This window comes from Periplaneta americana, chromosome 8, assembly GCF_040183065.1.
Source record: "Periplaneta americana isolate PAMFEO1 chromosome 8, P.americana_PAMFEO1_priV1, whole genome shotgun sequence".
In the NCBI taxonomy this organism is placed as follows: domain Eukaryota; kingdom Metazoa; phylum Arthropoda; class Insecta; order Blattodea; family Blattidae; genus Periplaneta; species Periplaneta americana.
Genome location: NC_091124.1, coordinates 6798673 through 6815283, shown reverse-complemented (window position 1 = coordinate 6815283; position 16611 = coordinate 6798673). Strand labels below are relative to the sequence as shown.

General features: G+C 38.4%; 1 protein-coding gene across 1 annotated transcript in view; it reads right to left on the bottom strand.

Moving 5' to 3' along the window:
- The window catches only part of LOC138704435 (WD repeat-containing protein 47), a 193905-nt gene that overhangs the window by 129783 nt on the left and 47511 nt on the right, over window positions 1-16611 (bottom strand). Inside the window, exon 4 of the mRNA XM_069832303.1 lies at window positions 2794-2925. Coding sequence (XP_069688404.1) covers window positions 2794-2925 — 132 coding nt within the window. The remainder of the gene's footprint in view (window positions 1-2793; window positions 2926-16611) is intronic.

Genomic DNA, 16611 nt, shown 5'->3' with positions numbered 1-16611 from the left:
CTATGATGGAAAGCAGTGCTCGTTGGCTCAAGCAAAAGTAATGTATCCATGCCTTTGGCTTTGTATATGACCTAAAATATATGTGACTTGCATTCGAAAATTTCTGACTTACTACTACAATTAATGTTAAGAATAAATAAGAAGCAAGTATAATAGTGATTAAATTTGTTGGTTGATTATATAACTTTGCTAATGAATTCATGACTTCATTTTGTTTATTATAAATGTTTTCATGAACCATATATTTACAGTAGGAATGGATGTTGATACATGAGCATATTTTACATCAGCTACTATAATTATTGCAGTGCCAACAGGAATTAAAATTTTTAGTTGATTAGCTACTGTATACGGTTCACAATTATCTTATAGAGCACCTTGTTTATGATCATTAGGATTTGTATTTTTATTCACTAAGAAAATTTCATTAACCCTAAAAAGATTTTCATTATAACGGCGGTATACATATATTGATCTTGGTAAGGTTCAACGCGGACTATCGATTAAGGTACAGATTCCTCTAAAAAGACTAAAATACCGCCAAATTCTTTAAGTTTCAAGACCTTAACTAATACTACTCAAGTTAAAAATAATTTATATCTAAAATAAACTATTTCCCTTCTTCCGCGAATAAAAAATGTATCACGAAAGTGGTACGTCATGCTTTGATTAAGAATTCCTTCACCACGCTGCGAACGATATTACATTTCATGGTTTATTATTAGAGACATTAATTGCTAAATAAATGCCACCCACAGAATAGCCGCATTCTCTACATTAAGAGAATCACTTCATTTGCATACTAGGCTATACGATTTCGGTACATCTTGTAATTTATTCATGTTTCACAAATTTACATCAAATAGTTGTCGTGATCCATGTCACTTACTGAATTTGCACCGAAAAACAGAAATAAATTTGTACTAAATCGTGAACACGCTAAATTACTTTTCTAAAACTGCAGCAGGGACAAAGTGATGACAAGCAATAGTGATACGACTGGGAACGTCACATGCCTTGACGGGTGGTTGGTAAAGGCTGGTTCACAATAAACCGGAAACGAGAATCGGAACGAAAACGGTAAAATTGTTAAAATGTGTACATTTAAATGTGAGCATTCACAATTAACGAAAAGCTTGCCGGAGCCCGGGATCGGGAACGGAGAGTTGGCCAAGTTTCAACTTTGGCGTTCACGTTTCCGATCACAGCCCACTAGATTCATTCTATTGCCATCTAAAAGCTATTTTGTAGCAAGAAGACCGTGACATAACCTATGCATTATTTTGTTCTGTGCTGTGCATCATGGAGCAATTTTATTTGATGAGATTCTAATATTGAGTGTCGAGGAAAATCCTCACATTTACGATAAGCCTCGTATAAAGATGAGAAAATGAAGGAGAATACGTGGCTTTCAATACCTGTATCTTTGAACACCGATCGCAAGTGAATCATATTTTATTACTGTATTGGTTGTATTACACACTACATATTCACGCTTCAATTCAATAACTACTGTTGTGTTCATTTTTGTTCTAATACAAATGTTAATGTTAATGTTATGTTTTATTTAACGACGCTCGCAACTGCAGAGGTTATATCAGCGTCGCCGGATGTGCCGGAATTTTGTCCAGCAGGAGTTCTTTTACATGCCAGTAAATCTACTGACATGAGCCTGTCGCATTTAAGCACACTTAAATGCCATCGACCTGGCCCGGGATCGAACCCGCAACCTTGGGCATAGAAGGCCAGCGCTATACCAACTCGCCAACCAGGTCGACTACAAATGTTTCTTCCCTACTTATTTTACATTATGGTAGACTTAAAATAGGTTGTGATGCACGGACATATTTATAGTACCGTACCTAATGAAATGTTCCAATTGAAATTTCGAAGTTGGTTAACCTGTGTTTAAGTTGGCTGCCTTGTACTCATGAGAGAACGCCATTGGTCAATTATACACAAATAACATCAGAATGCGTAATTAAAATGGATTTGAGGGAGGTGGGATATGATGATAGAGACTGGATTAATCTTGCTCAGGATAGGGACCAATGGCGGGCTTATGTGAGGGCGGCAATGAACCTCCGGGTCCCTTAAAAGCCAGTAAGTAAGTATGCGTAATATCGACTTTAAATATCGTTATTGACATGCATATCGATATGCATAGTCGTCTACGTTCTCGGTTAATTGTGAATCAAAAAAAGTTTTCAGCTCAGTGGTAGTGCGCTGGTACGTTCAACCAGAGGTCCCGGGATCGATACCCGGCCCCGGAACAATTTTTCCCTTGAAATTATTCAAATCTGCTTTACAGGGAGCTTCACCTGAAAGACTAGATTTGCATAATATATACGTCACTGTGTACGTTAACAGAAAACCACAATTCCTAGTCACACAGAGATTGTGTGCACTCGTTGTGGGTCTCTGGCGTTTCGTCAGCCCACGCGAGTTGTGTGGATATAAAGGGAAAAGTTGAGACGGTGTCGGGTGGAGTTCCCGGGTAGCTCAGTGGTAGAGCGATGGTACGTTCAACCAGAGGTCCCGGGATCGATACCCGGCCCCGGAACAATTTTTCCCATGAAATTATTCAAATCTGCTTTACAGGGAGCTTCACCTGAAAGACTAGATTTGCAAAAATGTTCATATTCACGTCCTCTGCTTCTCGTTTTCATTCTGGTTCTCGTTCCCGGTTTATTGTGAACCAACCTTAAGACTTTCGCCAATACAATATAGGCTACTTTTCACAAGAGCTGTACAGCTGCTTCGGCAGCACTTCGTTACTTTGCAATCAATCACCTGATGGAGTCGACGGCGCCGTTGACGCTGGGCTGCAGGGAGGAAGCCTGGCCGCTCACGGCGACCCTGCCGCTGGCCGGCGGGTTGGTGCGCACGATCACGGTGCCCGTGGGGGCTGCGGGCTGCTTCAGGCTGCAACAGAATGCAGACAGAGGCTCATATCTCTTTCCAACTAGTACAGTGTTCGAGGCCTGTCAAATAAAAAGAAAACTATGAATGCCACAACAAAACATTACACATTATATGAGGGGCTTAGAACAAAAAGCAGGTAAGTGACATTATTTAAAAAAATGAGGTAAGTGCGTGTTGTGATAGCCCAAAAGGATGTTTCTTTGGGATAAAATCAGGTAAGAGATCACACTGTGCAGTGCTGCTATATGGGCATCATTTCACCAAACTAGTGTATAATATTTCAATGCATGTAGAACTTTAACTGTAATTTCCTCAAAACTAGGTTTATGTCACTTACCTGCTTCTTGTTCTAAGCCCCTCATATATAAATTAAAAAACAAAGAGGAAAGAAAAAGAGAAATTCACTACATTAGAATCCACACCTGAGAATAGTAAATAGTAACCGGACTCATCTAAAAGCTGTATACAGACAACAGCAGAAGAAACAATAAGATACCCGTGTACACATTTCTTCCTTCCTGTCGGTACCTATGACATCGTCCCTCTCAATTCCTTGTTCCCACAGCCTTCAACAACTGGTGGAAGATGGCTCTCTTAAATCAGGTCCTCACAGCACGTAGGACTGAAGGCGGACCTTCCTTATAGTCATTACACAACTTACTGCGTTGTTATGAACTATTCTTTTAAAATAACTTAATTTTGGGCAGAAACTGAGGAAATTTACTTAGCAGTGCACTAGTCAGAGCTATTCTTGACATTAGCTATATGAAGAACATTACGTGAGATGATTGTCCAACTCTAGCGTACTGACAGCGCGTGATCTTGCGTTACTGTTTGCATTATCCAGCCATCCATTGCACCGAGTGGATTACTAAAATGCCTACTGCGAGTATTATACTCGTTCACATAGTTGATTCACGCGATCGCAGCTGTACACTGAAGGTAAACGAAGTTTCACGATAACCTTACCGTTTGTTTTAAGTTCGCATTTATAGACTGGGGGGGGGGGAAGACAGACGTATATCACGGCCTGCTGGAGTATAGTAAACACAGAAAACATTTTATAGCAACAATGTTGAAGAAAGATATTTTGGTGTTCCGAAGTTGCCGTCATTAAACAGAAACCAACATGGAGATTTCATTAGAAATTCGTCTTTCAGGTATGTAATAAACGATCTTCGCACAAAATAATGTACGATACACGAGCGGTATGTTTGTTTTCATGTTCTCGGAAATTAAAAAAGCTCAACTACGTTTCGCTTTTTCAATGTTTTCCTCGACCATGAAAACGTCAACATACCGCTCTTGTAACGTATATTACTATTCTTACATCAAGTCATCAGATGCATGGGGGTCCTCAGCTGTTTACGTGTTTATTTTCATATCGGCTTCTTGTACAACTTTTTATTCAATAAAATAAAACAGACCTTTTAGTGAAAATCCTGTATGTAACCGTTTATCTAGTTCTAGGGTAACCAAACGTCATTTTATATTCTTGTTTCAGTGTTCCGGAAAGCGATTGCCGGAACGTTGGTTTGTTCCGGATTCTCAATTTTGTAAATGTTTGTGGAGAAAAGACCTTCAACATAAGAAATATTACAGTTGCGCAATATAATAATCCGGAGTTGCAGCCCTTAAGGGCCCAGACCGACCCACCGCTTGCCACATGCCCAAGCAGAAGTGGACGAATGGAAGTATCGTGTGGTCCCACCAGCCGTTCTAGCTTGCTTTCGGATCCAGATTCCGCTACCTATCTGCATCACGATGCTGAGTAAGCACCGGTCCCAGACACTGCGAAATGTCATGAGAAAATTTCTTCCCCCATGAGGACTCGAACCAGCGTGCAGTGCTAGCCAGGATGCCTTAGCCTTAGACTACGTCGCCATGGCGCGGCACAATACTGTCTTTTAATTTTAACACTCACAATTAAAATGTTTTCTGAGTAAATAGCCTTCAGAATCAGAAACTAACATTGTATTTGTGTAGTAATATTATTATTTTCTTTTTTAACTTTAATTCTTAATGTTTTGTGACGAATAAGTTTTGTTCTTCAAAAATGTCCCGAATTTTGGCTCAGATAATTTGTTCGGCCCTGCGTCCTGTTACCTACTGTCCTTCCTAGGTTATGTCGCATCCTAGTTCCCCCATCCGTACTTGCTGTCCATTCTCCAATTGCTAGTGACCGGGCTGTTAGGCTCTTTCTTGAAAATATTTGCTGTGCGGAACTGGAAATCTGCATAATATTATACAACAGTTTAAAATTATTTAAAGCAAACAGTCCTATCAAGTAACGGTCACGTTATCTCGCACTGCAGTAGTGTGTGTTTACCGTGAGCTGGGCAGAGTCCTCCAGGCCGGGTCCGTCTTGCTCATGGCGACGCTGGCACGCCCAATACATCACTGATCGGTTCACGAACATCCGCAGGGAACATCACGACCGCGAAAGCGGCGTTGCCGCATCTCATGAAGGTTCCCGCTACCTCATGCCCTATGATCAGGGGTCACGTCACGAGGCAATGCATCCATTCATAAGCCACGCAGGTGAGTATGACACACAATTATTGCGTCATTCCACAGCAACAAAACACGACCTCCTCGTAAAATGTAATGAGTCGAATTTTTTTTCATGAATTCCAGACATCAAATAAGGAAAACCGTATTGCTTTATTTCCACATTATTAATCATTTGTGCAGTTATGACTATTTTAAATTACGCAAATTATGCGCGCACTGTTATAAGAAGCTCACGTGGAACTCTGAGTCTACATATAATTGAGATTTGGGGTTTGGCGCATTTGAAAGACTAAATACAACACTTTTTATTACTTTAGGCATATCACAAATAAATTTAAAATTTGGCCTAATTTTTTAATAATTTCTTTTTCAAAGCAAAATTATTACATTAATAAACCAAGTTAATCTGAAAACAATATAGACTTGTTCCCTGATGTATTATCTGTAAACTACTGCATTTAAAAATTTGGAATCTGCAGACATACATTTGCAACAATTTATTTTCCGGAGGCATGCACGCGCTAATGAACTGCTTGCGGCCGTAGTTGGAGCAGTTTTTCGATCACGCGTCTGAAGAAATCTGCTGGCTTGTATGAAGTTAAACAAGTCGTCTAGCCAAGTTTGTAAAGCATCTTCGTTATCAAAGGAGTTCCCTTGAAATTGTTGCATAGAGAACGGAAAAGGTGGAAATCTGAGAGCGCAAGATCGGGAGAGTGGGGGGATGTCGAATCACCTCCTAACCAATTGCTTTCGTAATGTTCGCGGAGTGCAAGCGAGCATTATCGTGTTACAGCAGCACTTGATGCAGTCTCAATAAGGCAGCGTCTCAAGGCCAACGCATAAAAGTTGTTACAAAGAGCAAGTCTAGATAACATAGTCAGCTGAAGAGATAAGCGCAGTACCCGAAGATAGCCGATCGCTGATTAATGTCACACGCATGAGCGAGCTAAGTTGTAACTGTCGTGGGAGAAATGCCACAAAGCTGCACTTTTGAGTTGTACTGTCACAATAGACGGTTGTTTTCGGAAGGAATTTCTTAAGTAGTTTGCAGTAACAATAATAATAATAATAATAATAACAATAATAATAATAGGCTACATTTATTTTCTAATTATATACTATCAATGAGTAAAAAGAAGAAATCTGAAGCATGAAGAACCATACATGTTACATAATTATTTAAGCGCAAGGAACTGGCCATCTTACACCATTATCTCCTGGCCTAGTTGACTCATAAGTGGTGCCTTGTTGGTATCACTTGTGAGGTTCAGACCTGTCTTCGGACAGTTGACCAAACAATAACAATATTTCATTTCTAGTAAAGGTTTTTGGTATCCCTCTCTTTTTTTTTTTTGAGTTTATACTATATTTAATAAAATATTTTTATTTTGTTATTTTACGACGCTGTATCAACATCTAGGTTATTTAGCGTCTGAATGATATGAAGGTGATAATGCCGGTGAAATGAGTCCGGGGTCCAGCGCCGAAAGTTACCCACCATTTGCTCGTATTGGGTTTTGAGGGAAAAGCCTGGAAAAAACCTCAACCAGGTAACTTCCCCCAACCGGGATTCGAACCCGGGCCACCTGGTTTCGCGACCAGACCGTTACTCCACAGATGTGAACTATTTAATAAAATAAAATTCAATTAAATAATAATAATAAAATTACAATTAAACTTGTTGGTTATTAAAGTAAGTATTCTTACGTTACGCTAATATTAATATATTAATTACAATAATAGTTAAATAATATATTTCGTAATGTTTTCAATAATTAAAAATAACCTAAACATCTTAGAAGTTCACAAGCAATTATTTTAAATTATAACTATTCAAATTTTAAATCTCGTCTCAAATTCTTTTCTCAAGTCCTTCAGTACATCTTTATATTTGTTACACTGGTCTTGATTCAAATCAGGTAACAATTTTAGATTAATAAAGTGGTAACAGTTGCTCACTGAAACTTGCGTCTCCCACAATTTCGCTTTCCCTATGAAAGTTTTTATTTCTTCATACATTTGCGATAATAAGAACATTCTTTCCTCGGAGATGGTAGCAGATGTCTATTCAAACGTCGCGGTCAATGGCGTCATCCGGAGATACACGAACTGGTCCTGCATCTTGTTCCACTCTTACATTGAAAAAGAGAAAGAGGAGGAAGTGCTCTGAGAAGGTCCTATTGAGACGTCTGCAATAAGGCGTCAGAGTTGTTCATCTTCCGTGGATGGACACTAACTTTTGAACCACATTCCTGCAGTGCACTCCCCGTACACGGCCGTCTCCCAAACAGAAGAATACGTAGGAAGTTTTCGTTTTTCCTCCACTTGACACTCCACCTTCTTCTTAGCCATAAATAGCATAAACTTTCTCCAAGTGCGCAAAATTCAAGGTGTATTTACAAACACAAAACGCCAAACAACAAATGACAAACGATAAAGAATCTCATAAGAACGCAGTGTTCTGATGTTTTGGGAGCGGATTCCTATTTCATTAAAGATTTTTCTTGCATGTGATTAAAGCCAATTATTATATAAGTTAAAAATTTCGAATGTGAAGTTCCAAGCATAAAAATCTAATTTTATTTCACATATTTACACAAAAAAATCATCAGGAAATAATATATTGCAAACACACGAATTGTAAAGTATTTACTTATATTGACTTTTAGAAGAATTTTTAAATACATATTTTAAATCTAAATAAATTATATCGATCTGGAGTACGTTACCTTTTTAAAGATGTTTTTACGCCAATCGGTATCCTTCAAGATTGTATGTATTTATTCACACTGCAATGGGTATATACCCGGTGGCAATGGTAACTAATTACACTCAATAATGACGATAATAAACTTATTAATTAAAAATACAGTTAATAATAATACCAATAATTAATACTAATAATAATAATAATAATAATAATAATAATAATAATAATAATAAGGGAATATCCTAAATTAAATGAAGCACGATCACTTAAAATAACATTTAAAATAAATCTAATTTGTATCTTAAATCTAAGTTCGAACTAAAACCCACGAGTACGATATGTTCATATCTGCACAAGTACCTTTCCACATTACACTCATTTCGCTGTCAACTCACTCACTGCACTGGAACTACGACACATTTCACTGATTCTATTCTGATTTCACTAACACTTCAAAAACATTTCACTGTTCAAATACTTTGCACTGCCACTATAAACTATAAAGCTTCCCTGACAGAAACACGTTTCACTGACACAACACACTTCACTGACACAACATAATTCTTCACTGATACAACACTTCAATAACAAAATATCATTTACATTCTTTACATACTGTGTATAATTACCGTCTATTAGTAAAGTCCTTAAGCCTATTTTTAAATACGTTTTTGGTTATTGGTAAAGCCTTTAGTAAGTCTGCAGGTAAAGCATTCCAGTCCCTGATAGTACGATTGAGAAAAGAAAACTTTCCAGTGTCCGTCCTCTGTCTTCTTTCCCTCAATTTATATGAGTGGTCGTTCCTTGAAGAGTAATTTGGCGGTTGCAACCTATTTTTTATTTCTCTCCAGGCAGGCTCACCTCTGTATGTTTTGAACAGTGCGCATAATGGAATTCGCGTTTTCCTGTCCTTGAGTGTGTCCCATTTTAATGGTGAATTTTTCCGACAACACTTGAGAGCCCGTTTTTTAATCTTTTCCAGTGTCTTAATATGTTCTAACCTGTAAGGATCCCAACATGCAGCACCATATTCCATTACTGGACGAACTAGTGATTTATATGCAATCTCTTTGGATTTATCAGAGCCTTTTCTTAGTACCCTCATCACAAAGTGTAACGCTCTCCATGCTTTTCCCGCTGTGTCCATAACGTGTTCCCCCCAGCCGAGATCGCTGCTAAATGTTATTCCGAGGTATTTACATTTGTTAACTTCCGGAATGGTTTCACCCCCTAACGTATACGATGCGACTATTTTATTTCTTTTCCTTGTAAAGCTGATGGATTTGCTCTTTAGAGAATTTATTTCCATTTTGTTGGCTATTGCCCAATCGTTTATTCTATTTAGGTCAGTCTGAAGAAGAGTAGTATCTTCATAACTTTTTATTTCCCTGTATACCATACAATCATCCGCGAATAAGCGAACCCTAGACAAGATATTAACTGGCAGATCATTTACAAAAGCCAGGAATAGAAGAGGCCCCAAGACACTCCCCTGTGGGACTCCGGAAGTAATTTCAATTGGGTTCGATAATTCCTCCCCTACCCGTACTCTCTGAGTGCGACAAGTTAAAAATTCCTTGATCCACTGGAGTACTCTGAAGTCAATCCCCGTTGATTGTAGTTTAACCAACAATATATCGTGTGGGACTACATCGAATGCGCGTGAAAAGTCAATAATCACTGCATCTACTTGGCTACTGGAATCTATTCCGTCTTCTAAATCCTGACATACAGTTACTAATTGACTCTCACATGAATAGCTCCCACGAAATCCATGCTGACAGTTATGTAACAATTTGAGTTATCCCAATGCTGCCTTAGATAAGCTGAAATCAAGTGTTCCATCTGTTTGCAAACCAGATGAGGCTGACCGGTCTGTAATTTTTTGTATCTGAGCGAAACCCTGACTTATAAATTGGCACCACCATTGCATCTTTCCAATCTCGCGGGACAGTACCATTGTTAATTGATATTTCAAATGTACTCACTAGATAGGGAATCATGGCTTCCCCTCCCAATTTCAGTACGTCTCCGGCGATAATATCAGGTCCTACTGATTTATGAGTTTTCAATTTAGAGATCCTTCTCCTTATGTCCCTAGGCTTGATAGAAAACTGACCCGTATTTTCCACAGAAGCTAAGTGTGGTACTATTGTCCTCATCCCAAAAACAGTGGCATAATAGGAATTTAATGTTTCTGCTTTTTCGCTGTCCTGTACGATAAATTGATTGCGGTCATTTTTTAGGGGGAGGCTCGAATAGTTTTCCTTGCGTCGTCTCTTCACATATTTATAAAATTCCCCCCACCCGTTTTGTTCACCTTTGAAAAGTTTATTTAGGTAATTTTCCTGCGCTATCTTCTTTACTGAAAGATGGACGTTTAAAAAACGTTTTGGCTTTATAGTCACCAATTCTAAGCTTTTTATGTGACACCATAAAAAAGCTTGAAACCCCCAAAAACCTGTTTCCCGAAACAGTTAGGGAGGTGCGTGCCGTGGGAATTAAGCTGGACTCGCTACCAGGTTAGAAGTACAGGGACATCATTTTATTTTTACTTCAATTTTTATTCTACCTGAGTTTTTGAATGTACTTCACTCCCACCCCATCTACTAGTGAACTTCCAACTGTTCTCCTCACAGAACCAAGCGTATACAGTCAAAGTCGCCTTAAGGTCGTAGTAAACACAAACAGTATTGAGTTAGTGAGTATAGTACGTTCCAGAAAAAAGATGTTCGCGTTTTCCAGTGACGAAAGAGCTTTCAATATTAAATCATATTTTCGCACAGGTACTGCCGTCCGTTTGCCTACGTCGCATCCCGATTTCCCTCATCCGCAACTGTTTAAAATAACTTAAATAAAACTAATTAACTGTCACGTGATTTTCCCCCTTTCTACGATCCTGCGACATAACAACTTGGACGGACAGTAGATAGCATGTCTGAGTAATTTTATATATGCGGGTCGGGCAGAAGTGAAGATTGAATTTACAGTACGTAAGGTACTCTTTTATATAGTAGGTACAGAATTATTTCAACATGAGTTACTAGTACGAAGGACGAAACTGGTAATTGGGATTAGATGCAATAGTCTATAGTGCGATAATATGCACATTAGAACTGAAGCCTGTATCGAAATGAACGGCCACCATTTAAAAAAAATGTGTTTAAATATCCATATTATGATTATTTTTCAATTTAACTTCATTCTCTATATTTATACGCTAATGTGCTGTACACAGTATAATATACACTGCATAATGAATACGTCCGAATGGATAGATCAGTTCGTGAGTAAAAACACTCATTGTTAATACTGTACTGTATATTGATTAAACAAAAACCTAATGAAAATTATCGAACTCAAAATTACGATATCTCCCAGTTTACATAAATGGATGAACTACTTTCCTTCCCTCCTATACTTAGTAAAGTGATTTGTTTGTATTTTACGCCAGTATCATCGAACTTCAATCGTGGAAAGGGGTAACAAATGGTGTTTCCGGCTCTGAACCATTAATCCAAAGGTATAGCCAGGTTAATATTAAAAATGTTAGTAAAAATAAAATGATGTCCCTGTACAAGCACTAAGCAACCTTAAATACATTACCGACTGCAACCCTGCGACTGCTTTTTGCGGCTAAAAGTCAAGGGCCTTAAGGGACAAATTTCAGAACGTGTTCGGGAGAAACAGGAGATATAAAAAAGTGTGAAGCTGCTGAAGCATTGGAAGGTGCTCCTGTAGATGAAATTGACGGTGTATGTGTTGTGACATTCTATGCACGTCTGACGTCCCGTGATTTGGAAAAGTCGTTTTCACAGTATAAGGCCCGATTGTATAAACCATTTAATCTTAGATCAGAGGTTAAATTGATCCTTGTTTCAGCTGAACTTGGAATTTTGTGTTGTATAAAGTCTAATCTGAGATTAATTTGTCTCAAACTAAAGTCAACTTTGACTGAAGAAATTTCTCCGATTAAGTTAGATGATCCAAGTTCAGTTATTTCTTTTCTGTTTGAAATATACGAGTGACAGATTGTGCAAATAAAATATCCATTATTATTAATATTAATAGATATGATAGGTACATTTATATATATTTCTTTCAATTTCTTGCCTTAATACACAAACAATCTTATATTTTATAAGGCTCTATCGTGTTCAGCCGTATCAAATAACATAACCTATAATTATATTATGTTTATAACAACCATTAATTATTAATGGATATGATAGGTACATTCATAAATTTTCAATTAACTGTATTACTAAACGAAAATTGTCGTTTTATAAAGCTTTATTATGTTTAGCAGTATCAAACACCATAACATAACAACTCGGAGAACAGTCAACCTTCTTATTGTCCGCCATTATTTACATTGCACAAAAAACCAGTGTCTCCAACAGAGTGTACGGAAAGTCGCCAAAAAGTAGTTGTAAAGTCGCTAGATTTCTCATTATCAACAAAGAAAGATTAAATTTTGTCACTATGGGGTGCTAAAAAGGTCACTGAATCCCTATTTAAGCAATATAAAAGTTAAAAGAAATTGTTGTTGAAAAAGAGTTAAAGTCGCTAGATTGGCAACACTGAACAAACCTGTCCGCGCATCACGTATTTCACCTGTTTATGCGATGTTGCCAAATCCTTTTCACGTGAACTTAGATTGCATTTGAACCAAGGTAATTTGATCGCAGAAAAGTTTTATACAATAGAAGAAGTGTCTGAACTCGGTTCACTTTTCGATCTTCGATCAAAGTTGATCTTTAGTCAGGGAGTTTTATACAATTGGGCCTAAGTCGTTGTTCAGAGATAATCTCAATCATTGTGATGAAGAATTTGGAGATGACCTTCGTTGTTCACTGCAATTCTCGGACAACTACTACAAACTGTTACGCAAGTGTGAGTGATGAGTATTTCTTTACAAACTAAGCAGCCATATTTAAACAAAAAATATATATATTTTTATTATAGTAAATATTTTCGTACTTTAGCACATAAAAATAAATATATTACAATTTTCGGTACATAAAAATCCATTCCCTATAGAGAAGGAACAAAAATGCTACGGTGTTGACGATAATTATGATCGACATCGTTTCTACCAATAACATTGTGGCCTTGCATTATACACATGCAAAGGAAGCTACAATGGTTCTGCTACTTTCTTCAATGTCACGTGTGTAGTGTGCATGGATCTGAACAGGTTGCGCCTTAAAGATGAGTTATGTATGAGTCTATAATTCAAAAGGCTTGAATAGATCTGTTTACACTACCACGCACAGAATTACATTAATGGAGAGTCCTTTTATCTATGACCACAGTCTAGTATACAATACACTCACGAAGCTCGAGGTGATGAGAGTACTATACCTGGTAAGGTTTATCTTGTCTCAGTAGCAATAAAACCAAGTCCCTTCAAATGAGGGTGGAGATTATAGGAGGGTTGTAAATTTTCAGGATTCCTTTCAAAACCTTGTTATTGTACAGGCTGCTGGAACTCAGTTTCTTGAAAGACAAGCTCAGTGTCGGAACTACACAGTACGAAGAGAGATATTTTGTTATTTTATTTTGTGCTACAGAATGTATCAACTAGTCCCTTCCGCCACTGGATGGATGGACGGCATCGCTCCACTCCCCCATTGCCATAACAATACCGACGAGGTAAGACATCTCCTTTCTCTCTCTTTTCACAATGAGACAAGATACATCACACAGACTTTAGGAACAATAAACTGTGCCAGTACTATTTCGCATTGTCTGTAATGAGGCGATGTAGCGATCATAGTGGTTAGCAACTATCTATAAAAAGCGTATTCCCTACGCAATGAGCTTCGTGACTGTATATACTAGACTGTGCCGTGACCTTTAATGATATACTGTAGGACAGGTAGTAGTAGTAGGAGCAGTAGAAGCAGTAGTAGTAGTAGTAGTAGTAGTAGTAGTAGTAGTAGTAGTAGTAGTAGTAGTAGTGGTGGCAGCAGTAGTAGTAGTAGTAATAGTGGCAGCAATAGTAGTAGTAGTGGCAGTAGTAGCAGTAGTAGTAGAAGCAGTAGTAGCAGTAGTAGTGGTAATAGTAGTAATACTAACAGTAGTAGTAGTAGCAACAGCAGCAGTAGTAGTAGTAATAGTGGCAGCAATAGTAGTAGTAGTAGTAGTAGTAGTAGTGGCAGCAGCAGCAGCAGTAGTAGCAGTAGTAGTAGAAGCAGTAGTAGCAGTAGTAGTGGTAATAGTAGTAATACTAAGAGTAGTAGCAGTAGCAACAGCAGCAGTAGTAGTAGTAGTAGTAGTAGTGGCAGCAGTAGTAGTAGTAGTAGTAGTAATAGTAGTAGTGGTAGTAGTGGCAGCAGCAGTAGTAGTAGAAGTAGTAGTGGCAGCAGTAGTAGTAGTAGTAGTAGTGGCAGTAGTAGTAGTAGTAGTAGCAGTAGTAGTGGTAATAGTAGTAATACTAACAGTAGTAGCAGTAGCAACAGTAGTAGTAGTAGTAGCAGTGGTGGCAGCAGTAGTAGTAGTAGTAGTAATATTAGTAGTAGTAGTAGTAGTGGCAGTAGTAGTAGTAGTAGTAGTAGTAGTAGTGGCAGCAGCAGCAGTAGTAGTAGTAGTAGTAGTAGTGGCAGCAGCAGTAGTAGTAGTAGTAGTGGCAGCAGCAGTAGTAGTGGTAGTAGTGGAAGCAGTAGTAGTAGTAGTAGTAGTAGTGGTAGTAGTAGTAGTAGTGGCAGCAGCAGTAGTAGTAGTAGTAGTAGTGGCAGCAGCAGTAGTAGTAGAAGTAGTAGCAGCAGTAGTAGTAGTAGTGGCAGTAGTAGTAGTAGTAGTAGTGGCAGCAGCAGTAGTAGTAGTGGCAGCAGCAGCAGCAGTAGTAGTAGTAGTAGTAGTAGTGGTGGCAGCAGTAGTAGCGGTAGTAGTAGTAGTAGTGGCAGCAGCAGTAGTAGTAGTAGCAGTAGTAATAGTGTTTCATTAGAATTAAACAGAAAGTTTATAACGACTGAGAACCCCTATGCTGCAACATGGGAGTCAATGAGAAACCAACGATTGCAGCTCCAACATCTTACCCTATTATAGATTTGTGAAAGATGTATTAAGTTTTGGTGTGTGAACTAAATGCCGTTATTTGTATTCCCGACTGAGAGAAATAGAAGGAATTTCAATACAGGATAGGATCGCACTCGAATCCTATCACAGACACACCAGTTGTAAGCCGATATTAACAGCTATTCATTATTGTATGGAACTGTTATTTTCGAATTGCTGTTCGCTACTAGATATCTCAGGAACTTGCAACTGCACACCAGGTCGGTCAGGTGTGTAGCGAACCTCTGACCCAAAAGATGCCGCGCATTAAAACAGTACATCACGAGAGGACTCATTAAGGTTCAGGGTTCGGCGCTCATACAGACAAATTCTGAGAACTCTGACCTAGCCGTTCCAGTAACAGATTTGTATGAAGCCAGGTGTTGCCAGACTCAATTTTATATGAAATGTAACGTGCATTTGCGTGTGTTTTACAACAGATCCCCGGCAGTCAGTTATGTATCGAACCGATACGAGTAGACTTGGAGGCATGCATCATAGCTTCAGACTCTAGCTGCTCGCTTAAAATCCACCACAGCTGCACTGTTCGTTCCTGAAGCGGTAAGGACAAGGGCGGGGGTATCTGCTTACCACTTTCCTTCTTTCTGCCCAGGGCTGTTTTACAGTATCTTCTTCTTCTGGCTGGTTCCCATTCTCTGTCAAGCCTACCCTCCGCTCTGGATGAGTTACCTTGCCTTTATGTAACTTTAGGCTCGACTAAATTTATAGAACAGATTTAATATAACAGGTTCTGGTAATGATGTGAACTATATATCACACAACATGCAAAATATGACTAGAGTGAAGACTTTCAATGTAAAAAATTATTATCAGTGACAGGGGCGGCTCTACAATAAGAACTGCAGAGCTGCAGAACCGCCATTTAAATGGACCTGAAAAAATTAAAAATGTAAAACGTGCTTTTATGTAATCTAGTTCATTGTTTCATTTATTTTTCCAATTCATTCTCCTTCGATTCGAGATTTTACTGTCTGTAGGAGCCTTGAACTGCTCGAGAATTTTAGCTGTAGTATACTTTTCGGATCTGTGATCGGCAGTTCCTGGAGCTCGAAATACTCCTCTTGAGCTCAACGTAGGGTAGTCGGCAGCAGAAAACTGGTTTTCTTCACCGTCCCATAAGACTGCATTAGAGCTGCAACCGAAGCAGCTCTCTCCGAATATACAAAAGAACCGTCAACACCCTCATCTCTTTATGACCTGCGTTAGAACACACAGGCTTCTGGACTACTGAATATCATTACAGTTCCAGTGTGTTATAGTACTGTGGGTGGTGTGATGTGATTAGTCAGTGTGTCTAAGGAAATATTTTATATTAAAAATTAATGAAATGAAAACCTAATCAACCAACCCTTTTCGAAATTAAAAGAGAAATTGCATGT